Source organism: Herpailurus yagouaroundi, unplaced genomic scaffold, assembly GCF_014898765.1.
Source record: "Herpailurus yagouaroundi ecotype Mexico unplaced genomic scaffold, PumYag 162, whole genome shotgun sequence".
In the NCBI taxonomy this organism is placed as follows: domain Eukaryota; kingdom Metazoa; phylum Chordata; class Mammalia; order Carnivora; family Felidae; genus Herpailurus; species Herpailurus yagouaroundi.
In genome coordinates, this window is record NW_024412403.1 from 19,036,094 (window position 1) to 19,058,952 (window position 22,859).

Genomic DNA, 22,859 nt, shown 5'->3' on the forward strand with positions numbered 1-22,859 from the left:
AAAAGAAAGGAAACCAAGCAAAAAAAGAAAGACATTTCTAGTGATTTCTGTTTAGTGTTGGATTGTGATGACGTTTTCATAGATATGGGGATCATGTAATTAAAATTTTTTTTTAAATGAGGTATTGTCTTTTAAAATACATTTCCTTTTGAATATCATCATGTATTCATATATGTGTACAGTTATACATACAACAAAATGGTCAATTGGACATGTATACAGATATACGGGTACTCACACATACATAATATTCAAAAGGAAAAAGTTAAATAGATGGGAAATTTGGTTTTGAGAGAAGACTTGCCTATACTGGAGGTCAGAATTTCCTTTTAAATGTACTGGCAACTAATTTGTTGTTGTCTGGAAAGGTAAGGTTAACTGCAGACTGATTTCAAGGCTTCCTTTGATCAGAAACACAATGACTCTATAAGCTGCTTTTGCATAATACACCTGCAGGCAGAATAGGCAATGAAAACAAAGAAAGAAACAAAGCAATCCATACCAAACCAAACTAAACCAAACTTTTATTTTCTGGCTGAGGTATACCTTTCCGTTTTTTTCAATCTCTGACAGGAAAAACAGAGATCATTTCAGGATTTTTGTAATAGTTGGTTTATTAGAATTAAATGCCTCTCTTAAAATAATTTAAATCCTGGCCTGACATTATGAATAATCTATACAGAAAATCCTTAAAATTAGCTGGAGTTAAGCCAGATTTCAACCTGGATCTCCTTCTTCGGCAGTGCTCTTCTGCCAGTCGACTTCTTATTGTCCTTTGCTTGCAAATATATAAACTATTTTAATAACTTGATACTCTCAGTTTAGTAACTTATTAATATTATAGTTTTATTTGATATGAATATTTTAGCTCTGCTTGATTAGATGAAACAGGCACACATGCTGTAGCTGTGAAAAATTCCACTTTCTGGTTCTATGTAAAGCAACATCTAAAGCAGCAGAGAGGGGAAACAGTTATATTTTCAAAAATAGTTAAGCCAGACTGTTTCCTGGAGATACTTCATTCATTCTTCATCCTCAGATGCTACTGGCTATTTTTGGTAGGGCTAGACATTAATACTGACCAGTTTAGCTTTCCTGACTGTTACCAAACTATCCCACAATGAGCCTGACTTCACGCTGAAGACATTGTGGCGATCCTTAACATACACGTATTCTAAAATATATGCTTCAAAGTAAAAAGATCCAAATTCACAAGAGTATGAAACATTTATAAAAAAATCATGCATCGGATTGTACAGTCTAGAAATAAAAGAAGATTCAAATTCAGTAATAAAGGTAAGAGCAACACTTGCTCTAACGTTTAAGAAAGACCTTGGGCTCCCAGAAGGTCCGGGCTCAATTATCCTTTTCCGTTTGCAGAGAAGCAGTGGCCAGGGCGACCGCCGTGACCGGCTGGGCAATCCCATGAAGCTGCATCTTCGCCAGTTTCTTCTGTTCACACTCCGTGACCAAGCGGTTCAACTCTGCCGCACTGTATCCGATAAGAGTCTTCAAGTCACAGACAAACTTGTACACAAATCTCTTGCCTTGGACTTTACAAATCATGTCCCCATCATAATAATACCTTTAAAAAGAGAAGGACACATTGGGACCATGTAAAAAATACAGAATTTGGACTTCTTACTTACGATATTTCACAGATTCTTACATAAGCAGGAGCCCGGTAGAGTACTGCGTCTACCCCAACAGCAATTAACATTGAAGTTACGGTCCAAGCAAACTTCAAAACATGACTTACTAAAATTTCAATGCTCAACACATTTCCACAATTATGATAAAATACTACTTTAAAAATAAACAATGTTAAACAAAACAAAAAACCGTGGGAGTGGTCACAGAACCTAAGAACAAGGGCCTGGAGTCAGAATGTCAAGATTCAAAACCCAGCGTCTCTACTTAACTACCTTTGTGATTTTGTGACCACAGGAAAGCCAAATTTTCTCTAAGTTGTTTTTGTTTTTTAAAGTAGGCTCTGCACCCAATGGGGGCTTGAACTCATGACCCTGAGATCCTAGAGTCGGATGTTGTACTGACTGAGCCAGCCAGGTGCCCCGCAAAGTTTTTATTCCCCATCTATACAATGAGGTTAAAAATAGCACTTACCCTCACAGAATTGTTGAGAATTAAAAGGATTATCTTTGCAAAGTGCTTACTTAGCACACAATGACTGGCACATAGCCCTCTATAAAGTATAAGCTATGTCAATAATTAAGAACCCATATAATAAGAAGAAAATTTTAATATACATATTCAATGGGTTGTGGGAATGTCCCCTTCTTTTCTGCATTGTACAAAACCCTTTGTGATGCAGCCACACCTTCACCATCACCATTTTAATATGTAAAGGCTCAACTTGGAGAGAAGTTCTCCGAATCTAACAGGGAGCCTCAAAAGTAGAAGTAAAAGGCCAGAAGAAAGACAGGATACAGAAAACCAGGAAAGAAGACATCATAAAGAAACAAGAGTTGCCTCTGTGGGAAACCCTCTAGAAGTCTAGCTTACTGCTGGTTTGTATGGAGATGGAAATAGAGCTAGATTTATACTCCGAAAAACAGACCTGATTTACTGTCATGCACTGTCAATTCCAGTAACAGGGAAAAGGTAAGTCAAGACTTATCTGGGCAGGTGGAATGTGAAGGCTTTGTTTTAAAACTGCACTGCCCATCTTACCAATCTGACAATGAGCAGCTATGAAAGGAATGACTATTTGCCCAAATACCAGTGGTGTAAACTACCACAGTTGGCAGGATTTTATTACAAAAGTCATTCAATTTAATCAGGAGCCCATTAGTGAAAAGGCGGATCTACATGCAGGAAATTAGGTCACTTTTCTTTAATTCCAGAAGAGCAAAAGTGTCACAGTCGGTCACGTTGACTCTCTCAGTAAGAAAGACCACACACTGGGTGGGCACAGTTCTTGTGTTTCCTTTTGTGCCAATCACGTTAATACAGAATTTAGATCTCAGCCCAAAAACCACCAACTTCCTGTCATCCAGTTTAAAACGAGATTCGTATTTCGGCTTCTCAAGAAAATTTCTATATAATACGTAAGGCTGTAACAGACACTTGAGAAAAAAGTAAAAGAAGAAAGTGGTTTTACATGTCAAGGAGAAAAACGGAGTTGGTATAATCTTCTTTCTCTTGGTAAGAACGGATAAAGAATACAAACACTAAATTTAATTTTACTTATCATGTCTTTCAATCTACTAGACGCATCATACAACCACACCTAATAGCAAGCATCACATCTGTACCCACTCTACAATGAAGTAGAAAGGTACACAATACCTGTATTTTCCTGGATAGGATTTTTCTTAAACTTGTCTTTTTTTAACCTTTTAAATTGTGAACTATATTACATAAACAGCACACCCAAGTGAACAGCTCAGTGATTTATTTCAGTGAACATTCGCCTGTTAACTACGACCTAGGTCAGGAGACAGAACACTGCCAGCCCCCAGAATCCCTCCAAGGCCCCTCCCAGAAATCACCACCCCTCCTTTACTCTAAAAGGTAAACACAATCCAATCCTGTTCCATGATGATAATTCATGGCTTGTATTTACACTCTCATCACCCAAAAGTGCATCCCTAAACTCTGCAATTTAGTTTTCGTTTCTTGAACTTTACACTATAAATGTAATCATATACAGTCTTTTGGGTCTGATTCTTTGACTGAACATTACATTACATTGCATTTGTATCAGCGCTTGTAGCTTTGTTCATTTTCTTCGATACACAGTCCACTCTCGTTTACCATAATTCATTTATTTACTCTCCTGCAGACGGATACTTGGTTTCTGGATATTATAAATAATGCTGCTATGAGCACGTGTGCGGACATATGCAGACGCTTCCGATGGGTAAATACTTAGGAGAGAAACCGCTGGGTTCCAGGTTCCGTCCCTACCAAAAGTGCAGAAGCACCCCCGTGCTCACAACACCTGGTACCAGCGATCTTTTTAATTTTAGCCATTCGAAGATATGTGTCGTGCCATTTTATGGTGGTTTCCAACCAAGTTTCCCTGATTACGAATGAGGTTGTGCACCACGGCATATGGTCACTGGCCATTTGTATCATCTAAATTCTGAAGTGTCTATTTAAGTCTCTTGCATATTTTTTCTAGTTTTCCTATCGACTTGCTACATGGAACCGATTTCTAGTATAGTATAAGGAAGGGCTCAAGTTTCACTTTGTCCATATGGCTGGTCAACTGTCCTGGCTCTGCTGATTGAAAAGCAAGTCTTTCCCCCACTGCCATCTTTAAATCAAATCCTCTTATATACCTGGCTCTATGTGGGCTCTCCACTGTAGTAACCTGCGGTCTGTTCGTCTCTCCTAAGCAAGCCATGCGCTGCCTTACTGTCGAAGCTTTCCAGCACTTCCCGCACTGCTCTCCTTCCTCACATGCCCTGCTTACTGCGCACTTCATGTTCCCATATATGTTTTACAATCAGCAAGTCAAGTTCTACAAAGAAACTTATCCAGATGGTCTCTGCATTGAAACTTAAGATCAATCTGGGGAGAACTGACATCTTAATGATTAATTCTAATAATTTATGTGTAATTTTGAAGGGACTTGTCTATATACATTCATAGCAACCATCAAAAATGAAAGTTTTAATTCTAAGTATATGGAAAGGATCTTTAGATAGCTGGCAAAGTGTGTGAGACTAAATAAGTGATAAGCACATTGAAAAGAAAGCATTTTAGTTACTTAGGAATGCTATTTTGGAAAAGTAAATAATCCTGTAACAGTACTCACATGATCATGATCCTATAACTGTGAATATTGATCTAACCACAATTTCCATGTAATTATGTAATGACAAGAGAGTGGAGAAAGTGTGTGTGTGTGTGTGTGTGTGTGTGTGTGTAGTGATGGGAGGTAAATCATAATCTCTCAGTGTGAAATTCACAATGTTCAAGTGAATCATGAAGTACCAGTAAAAGCATATTATTTAGAAATACAGAGGTAAATTGCAAAGCTATTTTACACTATATTCACTCTTCCAAAAAAAAGACAGTAATTCCATGATATTTCTATATATCCCACTTCTCAGTTACTTAAATGAACATACTGAATTTCCCACTGTAGTAAGCATAATTTCTGAGAGTAATTCTGTCAAAAAAATTCATACAAGTTATGGGATATTATAAATAATTTTATTCTGTTCCAATTCAGTGTGAAGGTTGGATATTCAGAGTTAGGCAGGTTGAAGGGGAAGAAAAAATAGAGGAATGGGTCGATCTTTTGCACCTAATTATAAAAAAGGGAAAATATCTGCATCTTTGCTAAACTTTACACTCAATTCACCTATGCAAATGACAGCATCTTTATCTGTTAGGTAAATGACAGAAAACTCAGAGATTAAACAGTTAAACACATATATTCTTTTCAACCAGATAAAAACAAATAAGCTTGAAATCATCTTTTAAGGAAACTGTTCCTCAAAATTGTCACTAAAGATCTTTGTAAAAAGTCATTTTTAACATAAATGTAAAACCTTTAGCTTTCTGGGGTCATTTTTTAGAAAGGTTTAATGTTAAAAAGAAAAAAAAATCATCGCCTACCTTAATGCACGACTTAGTTTCTCATAGTTCATTGTAGGCTTATTTTTACGTTGTCCCCATTTTTGTGCAACCAGTTCAGGCTGATTTAGCTTAAACTCGCCTTCGTCACCAACCCAAGAAATGCAGTCTCGAGCATCCTTGTCAGTAAGAAGTTCTAGCAAAAACTGCCATAGTTGAATTTGGCCATTGTTTCCTACATGGACAAGAAGGACAAGTGCTGACCACAGTGCTATGAATTAACAGCAGGCCAAAGACAACAAACAGACTCTCTGGGTCATTCATTCCCAGCCATGCTAAAAATACATTTGTTTACAAATGCTGTTTAAATACTGCCAGGGAAATAGCATATTCACATTTTCATACAATGAAATGAAATACACATTAATTTGACAAATTTTAAAATACCATTAGATAATGCAAAAATACCTGTTCTGTTCCCAGGAGAACTTCTATCTTCTCCTGAAATCCTTGGAGCTCTCTGTACTTTAGCTGCCTTTGCACTACTATTTATGACTTTAATAGTCGTTGGTGTAGCAGACTGCACGGATGCTGGGATAATTTGCACAGCTGCAAAGAAAAACAAGGAGAAATTTTCTTCTCTTCCACAACAAGCAGTGAAAGAAATTACTGAAAGACACAGAATGCAGTTAGTTTTACTAATGCCCCTCTAATTAGCTCAACAAAAGGCCTCGTTTCAAAAAAGCCTTAATCCACAACAGTTTTGAACAAAATTGCCAAAAAAGTTCAGGGGATAAGGTATGATGTTTGCTGTATGGTTTGCGAATCTTAACTTGAGGAGTAAGTGTTGATCTTATTTGGAATTAACTTAGTGGTGTGTATATGTTAGGCAAAGAATTATGAAAACGTTTGTTTTCAAAATATTTCTTCATTAACAACAGTGTGTCAAATGTTGGAGAAAATATGGACAAACGAGAACTTCCATGCACTGCTGGTGAGAGCAAACCCCTGCCCCCACTTGGAGAAAAGCTACGGTAATCCCTCATCAGGTGGGAAGCATAGAACTCCTGGGATAGAGAATCTCACACTCATTCTTACAAATACTCATTCAGTGCCAGTCACAGAGTTTTAAAAACAATATTTAACAGCAGTGAAAATGAATGAAATTACACCACCAAGTATCAATATGGGTCTCATAACTGTCAAACAAAAAAGCAAGTTACAGAAGGATATGTACAGTTTATGATCATTTTACCGAAAAAGTTTAAATATGTGTAAAACAATACTATCAAGTGTGGTTACCTACTTGATAAAAATATAAAATATGCACAGAATAATAAACACCAAATTCAGGACAGTCATTTAACGCGATATATAAAAGTTCTAATTCTTATGGTGCACATAAATGGTTATACTTCATTTCTTGGTATGTCTAAATTATTTCATAAAAAGTTTAAAAATTAATTTTTCTTTTTATTACCTTGCAGTGAATTAAAAAAAAAAATTCTTACTGACAAATGGGCCACATGCTATGTGCATGAATACTCACGCTGATCAATTGTAACTATCTCATTCATCTGTTGTTCTTGGCTTGCCAACACATCTGAAGAACATACATAAAAATTTCTGTTTATATTTAAATCCAGAAAATCAAACTCAAGTTAGTAAAACCCACCCGAACCAACCAACCAAACAAAAAAGCAAAGCATTCAACAAAACTCATTGGCAGAATAACCTAAGAAATACTTGATAGTCACTTTGCAAGGAAAAGATATTTTTAAGACAAGCAGCAGATGGAAAGCTCTAATTCTTTGAATGGTAAGAAAAGTTATTCAGAGAATCACGGTTTTCTAAACATAAATATCTGTATCTATATCTCCTTCTGTATAAAACCATGTAAAACAGGGGACTCTTCAAGATCAGATCAAAGATGAGACTATATACACCACACTGAAATGGCTTAGATCTACATTCTTTAGATGTACGTTCTCAGTCAAGATGACAGATCTTCATAATTTATTAATCTAACAGACTGGATAAAAGTTTTGAATAAGATTGCTTTAACTTTATAAAGGCTCCTTCTTAAAGATAGCTAAATTTTCAATAAAATTGTAGTGGTCCTAAAAGTCACAAGTGAATCAAATAATGTAATAATGGTTACAAATATAGCTCTCCATATGAGAGTTACATTGTAAAAAGTCCTAATATAACCCTTCAGAGAACCATTCATCACTCATCTTTTGCTACCCTTTCTTTCTTTTTTTTAAAGATTTATTTATTTTTGAGAGAAAGAGAGCGCACAAGCGGGGAAGTGGAAGAGAAAGCGGGGGACAGAGGATCTGAGGGGGGCTCTGCTCTGACAGCAGTGAGCCCAATGTGAGGCTTGAGCTCACGAACGGCGAAATCATGAACTGAAATCGGACGCTCAACTGCCTGAACCACCCAGGTGCCCCCTATTCTTTATTTCTTAAACAAGAGTTCCTATTTCCCAGTCTCTAACACTTCAACCTATTTAGTGTCCATCATGGATTGGATTCTTTTCTCTTGAAATTGTTCCTACCAGCAATCACCTGTGTACTGAGTGAGTCCTAGAGCCTGGGCACCCAACACAGCGCTACTTAGGGTGCCATGCCAGGGCCCGGTTCCAGGCACACAGAACTGGGAAGCACTGAGAAACTGAAAAGAAGTCTAAACCCTACCTGTCAGAAGGGAGCTTTCTTTGGGGGTCCTGAGTTTGGGGGATTATACAATTATATGGGACTGGCCTCGATAGATCTTCGTTCTGATCTTAGCCCTCACTTACTGGCTGCGTGACTTTGGTAAATTATTCAACCAACTTAAACATTAATTTCCTCATGTTTAAATGAGATATCCCCACCCATCACCTCACAAGGTTGTTATGAGGATTAAAGAAAAATGCTTTCAAACAGCACAATGCCGAGGGTGCCTGGGTGGCCCAGTTGGTTAAGTGTCTGACTTCGGCTCAGGTCATGATCTCGCAGTTTGTGGGTTCAAGCCCTGTGTCAGGCTCTGTATAGACAATGCAGAGCCTGCCTGGGACTTTCTCTTCCTCTCAGAGCTCCTCTCTGACTTGTGCTTTCTCTCTCTCAAAATAAATTAATAAACTTAAACAAACAAACAAAAAAGCATAATGCATGAAACAAAGCTTAACTTTCCAGAAACTGAAGATGTTACTATTTCATCCAGATTCCTAGTTCTGAGCATTCTCCTCAAGAACTGTTGTGTCTCTTGAAGAAAAATCCATGCCCCACATTTGTAGATTTCCCCCCAAATTTTATAAAGGCACCTTGAAGAAGCAAAGTGCTACTGAAATAGAAATTGTTCCATTTGTGGCTTAAATGAACACAGATGCCCTCGCCTAAAAAGAGGCAAAAGAAGGGCACCTGGGTGGCTCAGTCAGTTGAGCGCCTGACTCTTGATTTCAGCTCAGGTCATGATCTCACAAGTTCATGAAACTGAGCCCCGCACTGGGCTCTGTGCTGACAGTGTGGAGCCACCTTGGGATTCCCCACCCGCCTCCTACTCCCATGCTTGCTCTCTCTCTCTCTCTCTCTCTCTCTCACTCAAAGATAAATAAATAAATATTTAAAAAATATATTAAAAAAAAAAAAAAGAGGCAACACAGGGAGTCACCATCGCAAAACCCATGTGTTACCAACTTGTAAGATCAGCTTCTAAGCTCTGAGTCTCAGAATGGAGTTTGGTCTGTCTCCTGGGAACTCTCAAGATTAAGGCACAACACAGAGGAGGTTTTGAAAACTGGGTTCAAGACCACACAGACTACCTATCATATTCCTCTACTGTAGCCCTCAAATCCTGGCCACGTACAAAAGAATCATCCTAAGAGGCAGCGCTCTGGGTGAAATGAATCCATTTTATGAAGAAACTTTAGACACTAAAGATACAAGGCAATTCTTTTTCCTAAAGGAGGTCCTCTGCAAACTGAGAGCTTTGGCTTTGGTGACAGCATTTCAAGAGGCTCTTCAAAAAGCTGTCAGTAATGGAATATTCCTAATTATCCTCGCCACTACAGCAGGACTCGGATGAAGTTTCCAGATGAACTGCAGGAAGGTGGGGGTGACCCAGGTGGAGAATCTAACAAGATCACGGAGGACGACTAGATGATAGACGCCGGGTTCGTAAGACATATGCTATAGACTTCACGCTACAAGACCGGCCAGAGTACCTGACTGTGCTCAGAAAAGCCTGTTCTGGGAAATGAGGCTTGTGAATTACAGAAAATCTGCCAGAAATAGCCTTTACACATCAACCTACCAATCCCCCAATTCAGAACTGGGCATTAGGATCCCAAACCAGATGGGACCTTCCTTGCCAGGACAAAGCAAAGAACCATGGCCAGATAAGCAAGGAATTTGCAAGATACTTATCTAAGCTGTGGGGCTTTGTTACTTTTGAAAATAACATTCCAGGGCAGAGTTTTTCCGAGGAAGACCCACTCCACTTCAAGGAAATGAATGAACAGATACACGAGATTCCTCTACTCCCCATACCAGGAAAAGTCGCTGAATGAGCTTTAAAGATTTTGGGAAGCACTAGGAGAACCAGACAGCCACACCAAAGTGCTGCCCTCGGGGAGAGAGAAAACCCGCCAATCTGAGAAAAATCAAAACTGCAGTCTAAGCACCGTCATTGTCCTGTCCTAATCTTTAGAGTTCGTATATGAAAACATTTCAGTAAACATGACTCATATGCTAAAAATCTGAAACAATTCAAGAGTTTTCATTATTTATCTGAAAGGCACAAAGGAGAAAAAAAACCGTGAAATCAAGGACAAAACTTCAACTAGAACATTTAATTTCTTTACCTATTAAGAAAAACTGGAAATAAACCCTGTAAATGTAACGAATGTAGTGAGTCAGTGTCATAGATATGTTTTCCAATATTTAAGAGATTCCATAAAAGAGACAAACTATAATCAGTGAAGGAAAAACCCTGTCTCCAGAGCTCATTTCTTACTCAGCAGTAGAGAATGCACCCCAGGCGGTCAATTACTATGTAAAATCCCTCCAACCTGAGCTGTTCTTTTACTGGGCACATAACAGACTAAACCCTACCAGGTACCTTTATACACCATTACAAAAACAAAGTCAGAGTTTGTCCTGTTCACCCATTCTGAAAAGTATGTGTGTCTGGCTAGCATTTCTGGCCTCTAAACTGGGTGTTAGGGAACAGGTTACTGCTAAAATATTTTAACAGATAGTCACTGTTGGATTAAAGTGGATTAAGAGGGATTAAAATTCAAACAAAATAATTTGCATTTACTTGAGCTTTTTGTTGGTCAGCCAAGTAGTTTCTAATTTCTGTATATAGTCACTTAATCATAATAATAATGTCTGTGGAGCCAACATGGAAACACTTATAACCAGCTGCTTTCGATTCAAGATGGAGGGATGCACACTTGCACTTCTTTCTCTTAAGATCCCATTCAATTAAAAGAAATTGTAGAAGATTTAATTCCACTAATGATAAAAAGAAACAGGGACGACATCTGTGGACAATCTTAAATTTCTAGAAGATAAACAGTAAATGAAAGAACTGATGGATGAAATAAAAGTCAATGACTAAAATTTATGAAGAGAGCTAAGTATGCGGCACAGCATCTTAAGAACTGAGATGCTAGTGTTCACCAGCCTGGTTTTGGATCCTGGCCCTGCCACTCCCTAGCCTTGTACCCTGTGGAGCTGTCTAAGCCTAACTTTCCTATCTAAAAAATAGGGAAAGTAAGGATCTGTGGCATTAGAAGGATTAAATGAGATAATGCATATAAAGCTCCCAGCACAGCCTTATACAATTAAGTGTTAATTATTATTGCTATTATCAATGACCACAATGCACAATGAAGACAAAATTATAACGAAATAAAATTAAACTGAAGTTACAACGCAAATAGGTAATAACTTAAATTTTATACATTTTCGAAGAAGCTCCAGATGACTCCACAGAATTTCTCCCCGAGGGACTCGCTGAAAAAAATCTTCTTGGTTGAGACTGCATAATTCTCTTCCGGAAATGTTGAGTGTAGTAAGGTCTATATCAGTCATGCTGAATTCCTTCATTACCCAAACCACCCAGTGCAGGACTTGGTCTGTGGACCACTGTATAGGATCTAAAGAGAAAAATATTACCATTAGCCTAGCTCTATCTCGACACTACATGAATTCACGGTTAATTTGTCAATACGTATAAACATATATATACACACATATATATGGAGATAAAATCCAGACAGGTTTTTTTTCCCCAAGTAAAGTATATAAACTCAAATAAAATTAAAAAAAAAATTTTGTGTAAAGTTTATTTACTTTGAGAGAGAGAGAGGGGTGGGGGCACCGAGAAGGGGCAGAGGGAGGAGAGAGAGAACCCCAAGCAGGCTCCGTGTTGTCAGTGCAGGGCCCGATGCGGGGTTCAATCTCATGAACTGTGAGATCGTGACCTGCCCAAGCTGTGATCCAGAGTCGGATGCTTAACCAACTGAGCCACCTTAGGTGCCCCCAAATAAATTTTAATGATGTATTTTCTCCTCAGCTCCTTTTGAATTTTTCAACCTAAATTTGTAATGACTTCATCTGGTTTTACATCTGTTAGTCTGGAGTTTTACTAAGAAAAACAGTATAAAATTGCTCTCCAATGGGTCAACTGGAAGAATAAAATATGTGATTACTTTAGAGAGAATGGGGTTAAGTTATTCAAGTTTCAAACATTATTTTGTAGCTGTGTACAATTTGATGCACTGAAAAAAACCCAAAAAAATCCATAAGGGGCTTTTGAGGAGCTAGACTTATTCTCCAAAATGTGCACAACATAATCTTTCCTCCCTTTTGCTTCTTGTAAAAAGCTAGTGCTCCTGTATCTCTACCCTTTGGTGGCACTTACAACATGCAAATTGCATGTTTACTCAGCTGTCTTTCCCTGTAACACGTTAAGGTCTTGAATATAAGGGCTGTGTCTTGTAAACCACTGTATCTTCAGCGTTTACCACAATGCCTTATGCATAATTTGTTAAATCTATAAAAAGTAAATACAAATAAATTCATTTTCCTCATCATTTGTTACTATCTAATGAATTCACAAATGAAAAGGATGGCCAACATGTACGAATATTTAATTGTATCCCCGGCATCTAACAGAGTATTTTACCCATATAAATTTAATAAATACTGACTGAATTAATTTTGATACAGATACTTCTGCATGGAGAAGATGACCTATCCAAATAGCGTTGGTTATGTGCCCTAAGCTGCAGGCTATTCAATAGGAGTAAGTGGGGAAAAAACATTTAGGTACTTATCAAGAGCCAATTTATAGTAAAAAATGAATCAAACATAATAGAGGATTGATAGTCACAGAACTGATTTTTTATTTGATCTTTTCACAAAGAGGTGAAGGGAGGAGGATGGCAGTGAAGTTTTTTAATGTCTCTAAATGCACATGTTAAAAAAATACCACTAAAAGCAACTAGAGAGCAAAACCAAAATCCAGGTATATTTACAATAAAACGAGGTGACAAGATATCCCCCAGGAAAGCCCAAATACACGCAGGTCAAGACAAAGCTGTAACAGTCACAGACCTTCATGGTGTCAGTTATCTGTGCAGGAGACAGCAAAGCGGGGAGGAAGCAAAGGGACATGTGACCCATTCTTCATTCTGAGCACGGGAGACTGCGAACACAGCCAGGGAGTTCTTACTGAAAGCACGACAGGCCAAGCCAAAGCAGCAGCTCAACCAGTCCTGCCCAATCCAGTAACAAGTGAGCCCAAAGGTCTGAGGTAAAGGTGAAGGGGCTGGAGGCAGTGTAGCATCTGTGAGCTCTAAAAACTGAGCCTGCGGATCACATCCAGGAGAGTGGACCACAATGAGGAGAAACCGGAGGGAATGGGATCGAAATTGAGTAGCATAGGCACACCAAGGAAAAAGAGAGAGGAGGTCCAGACAAAAGTGGAGTAAGGGGACAGGCAGGAACTGAGCAAGCAAGTGGCTCTTTTTTAAAGTTTTATTTATGGGGCGCCTGGGTGGCGCAATCGGTTAAGCGTCCGACTTCAGCCAGGTCACGATCTCACGGTCCGTGAGTTCGAGCCCCGCGTCAGGCTCTGGGCTGATGGCTCGGAGCCTGTTTCTGATTCTGTGTCTCCCTCTCTCTCTGCCCCTCCCCCGTTCATGCTGTGTCTCTCTCTGTCCCAAAAATAAATAAACGTTGGAAAAAAAAAAAAAAGTTTTTATTTATTTAAGTAATCTCTACAACCAACGTGAGGGCTTGAACACACGACCCCAAGATCAAGAGTCACATGCTCTTCTGACTGAGCCAGCCAGGGGCCCCTACCGGCTCTATTTTTTAATATTAATTGAAAATAACAGATGAAGGAGTTCTGGGAAGTTAGAGAAGCTATCCTGAAACACAACTCCCTTTAAAAGTTCAAGTAACCTCATTTTACAAAAACATGAAGAAAGTGTCAAGATAAAAAAGTTGGGGGAAAATAGAAGTAGTCTGATTTGTTTTCTTAAATAACATTAGGACTTCTGTCCTACATTAGGACTTCTCTCCTACGTTAGGACTTCTTAACATAACTAATTGTCCATGCATATTCGCCTGCTTATTTTCTCTAAGACCCTAGTAAAATTATAGTTAAGGATTTTTTTTAAAGAAGTAAACTCATAGGACCATGAGTGGAAATGACAAATGGATGGGAGATTTTCAACTTATTTTTGAAGACCATAAGCAGAGTGAAAATCCAGTGAAGCAGGAGAAGCTATGACCTAATATATCTTTCAAGGAGAATATAGCAAGAGGAGTTTCTTGCCTGCAGAACCCCCTTATTGGCTCGGATCATGGTGGCACCAGGTAGCAGAGGAGGTGTACATGGTAAATGAGGGGAATGATTTCTTTCTTTCTTTATTTTTAATATGAAATTTATTGTCAAACTCGTTTCCATACAACACCCAGTGCTCATCCCAACAGGTGCCCTCCTCAATGCCCATCACCCACCCTCCCCACCCTCCTGCCCTCCATCAACCCTCAGTTTATTCTCGGTTTTTAAGAGTCTCTTGTGGTTTGGCTCCCTCCCTCTCTAACTTTTTATTTTTCCTTCCCCTCCCCCATGGTCTTCTATTAAGTTTCTCAGGATCCACATGAGAGTGAAAACATATGGTGTCTGTTTTTGTCCGTATGACTTATTTCACTTAGCATAACGCTCTCCAGTTCCATCCACATTGCTATAAAAGACCATATTTCATTCTTTCTCATTGCCAAGCAGTATTCCATTGTGTACATAAACCACAATTTCTTTATCCATTCATCAGTTGATGGCCATTTGGGCTCTTTCCCTAATTTGGCTATTGGTGAAAGTGCTGCTATAAACAATGGGGTACAAGTGCCCCTATGCATCAGCACTCCTGTATCCCTTGGGTAAATTCCAAGCAGTGCTATTGCTGGAGAATTAAAAGCAAAAATGAACTATTGGGACCTCATGAAGATAAAAATCTTCTGCACTGCAAAGGACACAATCATCAAAACTAAAAGGCAACTGACAGAATGGGAAAAGATATTTGCAAATGCCATATTGAACAAAGGGCTAGTATCCAAAATCTATAAAGAACTCACCAAACTCCACACCCGAAAAACAAATAATCCAGTGAAGAAATGGGCAGAAGACATGAACAGACACTTCTCTAAAGAAGATATCCAGGGGAGCCTGGGTGGCTCAGTCGGTTAAGCATCTGATTTGGCTCAGGTCATGATCTCACGGTTCGTGAGTTCGAGCCCCACATTGGGCTCTGTGCTGACAGCTCAGAGCCTGGGTCCTGCTTCAGACTCAGTGTCTCCCTCTCCTTCTGCCCTTCGCCCACTCATGCTCTGCCTCTCTCTGTCTCTCAAAAATAAACATTAAAAAAACCATTTTTTTTAATAAAAATAAAAAAAAAATAATAAAGAAGACATCCAGATGGCCAACAGGCACATGAAAAGATGCTCAACATCGCTCCTCATCAGAGAAATACAAATCAGGGGACTGATTTTAAGTGTATGGTGGTGTCAGAACCTTCAGGGCCTCTCCTTCATTCTCAGGAGCCAACTGAACAGAAGCATCCCTCAACACACATGTCCATAACCCTTCCCCCACTCCCAGGAATACTTTAAGATCAGTGACAGACATTAAACAGATCTTGGAAGAACAGATCCCAGTAATAAAAGTCTACAAACTGAAGAGTGAGACCCTCTGCCCTTCCCTTTCCACTTCCACAATGCAGCATTCACATACAAGTCAACCATAAATCCTCACTGCAATGTTCTACCCCTGTTAGGTATTTGGCCAATTCTCCAAGAAAAGTTAAAGAAACCCAGGAAAAAGAGCTATACATACTGGCACTTTCAAATCTTTTAATGAAATGACCAATACCCCATTTTACCTGTGTATGGTCAAGAAACCCCTTCCAGAGCTTCAAACTAATTAGCTTTAAAGTTATTCACTCTGGGGCGCCTGGGTGACTCAGTCGGTTGAGCATCTGACTTCAGCTCAGGTCATGATCTCAGAGTTCATGAGTTCAAGCCCCACATCTGGCTCACTGTTGTCCGTGCAGAGCATGCTTTGGATACTCTGTCTCCCACTCTCTCTGCCCCTCCCCTGCTGATGCTATCTCAAAAATAAGTAAACATTAAAAAAAAAGTTAGGGGTGCCTGGGTGGCTCAGTTGGTTGAGCATCCAACTTCTGCTCAGGTCATGATCTTGTGGTTCATGGGTTCAAGCCCCGCATCGGGCTCTGTGCTGACAGCTCAGAGCCTGGAGCCTGCTTCGGATTCTGTCTCCCTCTCTCTTTGCCCCTCTCCCATTCACCTCTCTCTCTCTCTCTCTCTCAAAATTAAACATTAAAAAAAAAGTTATTCACTCAATGAACAGATGAGCAGGAATAATCAGATATTTGAGTCTAAAAACAAACAAAAATAAACAGAAAAACAGAACCCAGAAAAGACAGAAATAATGCCATAACAAAATGGAAAACACATTTTTACAAACCCCAACACAACGATGAAAATATTCAGAGAGGTAAGAGAAAACACGATATCCATAATACTGAGCTCAGAATACTAAAATCAACAAACAAATATCAAGAGTCCTTGTAAAGTGAAAGTAACTCTCAGGACAGGTTGTTATATAAAGACAAGAAATTTGGCAAAGTTGTACAGACAGATACAGAAATGACAAGTGGAAGAGTAAAGACACAGAGGATCAGCCCATGAGACTGAACGGGAATTTCAGAAAAAAGAAAAGAAAAACACAGAAGGTAATTATCAAAAGGCTAATACAGGAAAATTTCCCAGAACTGAAGGCTACAATTGTCTAGATCAGCAGCTGTCCAAACGAAATATAATGCAGGGTACTATGTAATTTAAAAATTTTCTAACAGCTACATTAAAAAATAAAGAAATTAGGTGAAATTTATTTTAACAATAATTTCATTTAATGAATCCAAATGTTATTTCAGCATGTAATCAACATAAACAATTTTACATTCTTCTCTTTTTGTACCAGATATTTTACACTTGTAGTACTAAAAAAAAATTTTTTTAATGTTTATTTTTGAGGGAGAGAGAAAGAGAGAGACATGAGCAGGGGGACAGAGAGAGAGGAAGACACAGAATCTGAAGCAGGCTCCAAGCTGTCAGCACAGAGCCTGACATGGGGCTCGAACCTATGAACCATGAGATCATGACCTGAGCTGAAGTCGGATGCTCGACTGACTGAGCCACCCAGGTGCCCCAACACTTGTAATATTTTAAAATGTTAATATTTGACAATTTGGGGAGCCAAAAATGTGACTATCTTTCTTAATTATTCAAACAACTGAAAGAAAAAATAAAAATAAATATAGTCATCTTTTTAATATTCTTATTAAAAAAGGACAAGAATAAATACTTTTAGTCAGTTTGAACATCCCATTTGACCAGACTTCTAACTACTATAAATTCATTAATTTGAGTTTCATCTACAGCTTTTAAATGTGAAATAGTAAACAAAACAAAAACAAAACAGCAGGAAAATAGTTAGAGTCCTGGAAAAATCTAAAAGTGAAGGGATTGTACATATATGAACAGGTGGTTCTAAGCTCCTGTCAAGATATAAAACTGATACGTATAAAATGAACTTTAAGGAACTGTCCAATGTGGACCAATATTTCAAAGAGATTTAAAGTAGCTACGATCAGTCACCCATATTTCAATTTTGCACAGAATTAACAAGCAATTGCAAAATGACTACCTTTACGTGCAGAAAGAAACCTGAAACGATAGTTTCCTAAGAAAACAGTAATTACATTCCTAAAACTTTCCAGTTGCTAATGATTTTAGGAACAAAAAAAAAAAAACAATGATTTAAAAAAAAATCTTCCTATACCTAAATAAATGTCAAGTGTTTGAAAAGAGCTCTATTCTAAGTAAATAATACCCTTGGTAGGAACTTTGAGTCAAAGTTTATAATCTTGCTCTCTACAATTCATTTTTAAATATTACTCTCCATAAAAGATTCTACTCCTCGGGGGAGAAGGCAAAATGGGTGATGGGCATTGAGGAGAGTACTTCTTGGGATGAGCACAGGGTGTTGTATGTAAGCAATGAATCACGGGACTCTACCCCCAAAACCAAAAGCACACTGTATACACTGTGTGTTAGCTACCTTGACAATAAATTAAAAAAAAAAAAAGGATTCTACTCCCCAAAAGGTTCTTGTTGCAAGTCTAGCAAACCATAAAATATTATTTCAAATGTTTTTATGCTCCTTCTTTCCTTCTCAGCATTTCCCCTCTCAGGGGTGACTCAGTAACAAGAAGGTCAAGTACAACATCTATGCTGGCTTCCACACGTGAAAAATAGGTAAGAATACTGTCAACTACACCGTCTCTGAGGAACAGCTTGATCTCCTCCAAACTGGACTTACCTTCTTATGTTGCCAATTAAAAGTCCCTCTCCTGGCTTTCTTCGTCTACCCTTTTCCAGCTAGTGCCATATCATTTTATCTACAAATACTCAGCTTATCAACAACTCTTGAACCTTCAATAATATTTACTTATTCTCTCAACACTCTTCCCATTTGCCCTCCCCATCAAAGGTTAATATTCGGTTTTTTCCATTTCCATGTCTATTTATTTCCTGTAACTCATCTTTAACTCTACAGTTACTTTTTTCTAAATCTACCAATAAACCTCTGATCACCAAATTTAACAGATACTACTCAGTTGGCATTTTTTTACTTTGCTGGCAGTGTGGAGATTCTTGCCCATCTAAAACTCTTTCTCAATTTCACAGTCACTATATACATTTCTTGTTTTCCTTCTATGTCTTCAGCCATTCTGTGTCTCCCTTCTTTTCTCCTCAAGCTGAAATTCTGACAAGCTCCAGGAACCAGTCTTGAACACTGTGTTCCTTTCCATTTTCTCTCTCTCCATCAGAGACTGCATATACTCTATGGCTTCAATATAAATTCAACACAGTGGAGTCCCAGAAAACATCTTTATCTCCAGTCCAAATCTTGTATACCTGAAAATACTTTCTGGTTACCTTTAGTTAAGTAGGTATTTTCAAAAGTAGAACCACTTTCCCTTGAAAAAAATCTTCCCAATACCAGACTTCCCCAACTCTCCCACTTAAGCTCCGGAGGGCATGGACTATCTTTCTTATGCACCATCAAAAGCCCAGCATTTAACATGATGCCTGGCATATGCAGTTCACTAAACATGTAATGAAGATGTCACCAATTCTCATCAATATCAGGACTACCCTATATGCACCCAAGCTTGAGAAGCTGCATCAGTACTTGAATCTCTCCTCTCTACCCTCACACAATCCATGAGTCAGCTGCTCAGCCCCATCACTATTTTCATTCATTTCTTTCCCCAGAAATTATCAAGTTTAAGCTGACCTAGACATGATCACCTAGCCACAACTCAACTATAACATGCCTCTGTTTTCCCTTCATTCGGTCTCTATGTGCACCAACATATGCCATGCACTCCCACCACGTGGTCACGTCCATCAATCAAAACAGTTCTATACTGTTGAGAGTTAACTCCACCAAACTTCACTACTCCTGAATACTCATTCCCATGTCTAACTTTTGCACATGTGTTTCCTGTCTGGTCTGCCCTTCTCTGTCCATCAGTTTCTTTGTCTGTAATAAACCTTTTCCCAGTTTCCACACAGGCCACTGTGATCCCTTGAGATTGTGACAGCATATTCCCTTTATATACGTAAGTTACAGCTTAAAACCATGCTACCTTTTATGGCAACTATTTCCTTTCACTTAGCTTCTCTGTCTTCAACTACATTATGAACACCTTGAAGGCAGATTTTTTAAATTTCTTTGTATTCCCAACATCTGCAAAAATATTTGTCCAAAGGGGATAAAAAAAATACGGAAAACGATATTCTTCCTAAATATTCTACATTTAAAATAGATTATAACTTACTCACCCTAGTATCTTCTATGTCAAGCTTAATTCCTATTATACTACTAGCACATAATTAAGTATTTTATTACCATAAGGTATCCCAAGGCGTTCTTGCTCTTTCCTGTAACCTTCCAGTGCGGCAGCCCATCTTGTCACTTGTTCTGAGGTTTCATCTGAAATAGTTGTGATGTGTTTTGTGCCATCAAGAGTTATTACTTGAGCTTCTTCAACAAGATGTGCTTCTGCTTCAGCATGGTGGGCATCTGGATCAATAACTACTTCAACTGTTTCCGCAGGTTTAACAATTTCAAGGATGTTTAGCTTAGGCTCAATTCCTTAAGAATGAATAAAAAAAAAGTAAATTCAAATGGATACATAAAAGTCACTAAAAAGTCATTAGCTTAGTTTATGCGCTCTCAAATGGTAGAGCAAATACTCTCTTGTAGACATAAATACAATTATTCAATGGAACTTCAGTAGATAACAGTATTGTGTCAGGATTAATTTCCTGATTTTGATAATTGTAATGTCATACAAAAGAATTCCTTGTTTCCAGAAAACACATACACTGATGTATTTAGGGACAGAAAAAGATCATGTATGCAACACGTATTCTTTTTTTTTAATGTTTGTTTATTTATTTATTTTTAAATGTTTACTTATTTTTGAGAGACGGAAACAGAGCATGAGCGAGGGAGGGACAGAGAGAGAGGGAGACACAGAATCCGAGGCATGCTCCAGGCTCTGAGCTGTCAGCACAGAGCCTGACGTGGGGCTCGAACTGATGAACAGTGAGATCATGACCTGAGCTGAAGTCAGACACTAAATGACTGAGCCACCCAGGCACCCCACGTTTATATATCTTTGAGAGACAGAGACAGAGCGTGAGCAGGCGAGGGGCACAGAGAGAGGGCAACACAGAATCCGAAGCAGCTTCCACGCTCAGAGATGTCAGCACAGAGCCTGACATGGGGCTTAAACCCATGAGTTGTGAGATCAGACTTAAGCTGAAGTTGGATGCTTAACTGACTGAGCCACCCAGGCACCCCCTGCAACTTATTCTTAAACAGGGCAAAAAAGATAACAAGGGGACAGGTGGACGGAGAACAAAGCAAATGAAATAAAAGTTAACATTTGGGGAAACTAGGTAAAGGACGTCCAGGAATTCTTTTACTCCTCTTGTAACATTTTTGTTTTTTATTTTTTTTTAATGTTTATTTTCAAGAGAGAGAGAAAGACAGAGAGAGGGGCAGGGGCAAGAGAGAGGGACACACAGAATCCGAAAGCAGGCTTCAGGCTCTGAGCTGACAGCACAGAGCCCTACGTGGGGCTCGATCTCAGGAACCACAAGATCATGTTCTGAGCTGAAATCTAACGCTTACCTGACTGAGCCAGCCACCCAGGCACCCCTGCAACTTTTCTACTAAGTCTAAGATAATTTAACACCATCACCACCACCACTACTACCACCACACGCACAGCTACTTATAAACATTTATTAGAAAGAAAAAGTACCAATATGGATTAGAAAATAAAAACTAGACTACGGAGAATATAAAGGAGTAGCTACTCACCTGCGGAATTTGTAGAAGTCCTTCTAAGCAAATTAAGATTATTTACTGTCTGATTTTCTTTTAAATTTTTTTTTTATGTTTATTTTTGAGAGAGAGAGAGACAGAGCACAAGCATGGGAGGAGCAGAGAGGGAGACACAGAATCCGAAGCAGGCTCCAGACTCTGAGCCGTCAGCAAAGAGCCCGACGCGGGGCTCAAACTCACAAACCGTGAGATCATGACCTAAGCTGAAGTCGGACACTTAACTGACTGAGCCACCCAGGTGCCCCTGACTGCTCTTCTTTTCAAGGGTCAAAGTACATGTCTTAAAAATGAATTGGCACTGAGTTTGCTAAATACACATTATTAACTTCTGATTTCCATTTTCAATTGAATGAAAAAAAAATACCCCAAATTCTTAAGATATTCAAAACAGAATAAACTAAGCCTTTATAAAATCATCTCAGATACTTCTGTTATGATGACAGCTCTAAGAAACTATCATATTACTTAACAGCTACTGTTTGGTCATTGCGTCTGTTACAATCTATATCAAATTTAATCAAAGTATATTTGAAAGAAAAAAAAGTCAACTTTAAAGTTGAAAACCTTGAAACCTCTTTGAAAACCAACTCTATAATAAACTGTATTGCTTATCATTCATTTTCTGATACAAAGATAAGTCAGTTTTCAAATATACATGAGAAAAAGAACTAGAATTTTTGAAAAAAAATTTCCTAAAATTAATCTCTAATCCTCCATTCAAATTTCATCAAGTCAACTCTCCCTACACTTGCAAGAAGTCACTAGGCTTTTAAAGAAAACAAAGAATTTTTGGGAATGCAAGCTGGTGCAGCCACTCTGGAAAACAGTATGGAGGTTCTTCAGAAAAATAAAAATAGAACTACCCTACGACCCAGCAATTGCACTACTAGGCATTTATCCAAGGGATACAGGTGTGCTGTTTTGAAGGGACACATGCACCCCCTTGTTTATAGCAGCACTATCAACAATAGCCAAAGTATGGAAAGAGCCCAAATGTCCATCGATGGATGAATGGATAAAGAAGATGTGATACACACACACACACACACACACACACACACACACACACACACACAATGGAGTATTACTTGGCAATCAAAAAGAATGAATTCTTACCATTTGCAACTACATGGATGGAACCGGAGGGTATTATGCTAAGTGAAATTAGTCAGTCAGAGAAAGACAAAAATCATATGACTTCACTCATATGAAGACTTTAAGTGACAAAACAGATG

General features: G+C 38.5%; 1 protein-coding gene across 2 annotated transcripts in view; it reads right to left on the reverse strand.

Annotated features, from left to right (window-relative positions):
- Nucleotides 1–495: 495 nt before the first annotated feature.
- GABPA (GA binding protein transcription factor subunit alpha) overlaps nucleotides 496–22,859 on the reverse strand; it is a 38,073-nt gene continuing 15,709 nt past the window's right edge. For both annotated transcript variants that reach the window (XM_040484130.1, XM_040484129.1), the window contains exons 5-10: nucleotides 20,116–20,361; nucleotides 11,507–11,701; nucleotides 7,103–7,156; nucleotides 6,022–6,162; nucleotides 5,596–5,788; nucleotides 496–1,585 (exon numbers count right to left, since the gene is read on the reverse strand). In XM_040484130.1, coding sequence (XP_040340064.1) covers nucleotides 1,357–1,585; nucleotides 5,596–5,788; nucleotides 6,022–6,162; nucleotides 7,103–7,156; nucleotides 11,507–11,701; nucleotides 20,116–20,361 — 1,058 coding nt within the window. In that variant the 3' untranslated portion in view covers nucleotides 496–1,356. The remainder of the gene's footprint in view (nucleotides 1,586–5,595; nucleotides 5,789–6,021; nucleotides 6,163–7,102; nucleotides 7,157–11,506; nucleotides 11,702–20,115; nucleotides 20,362–22,859) is intronic.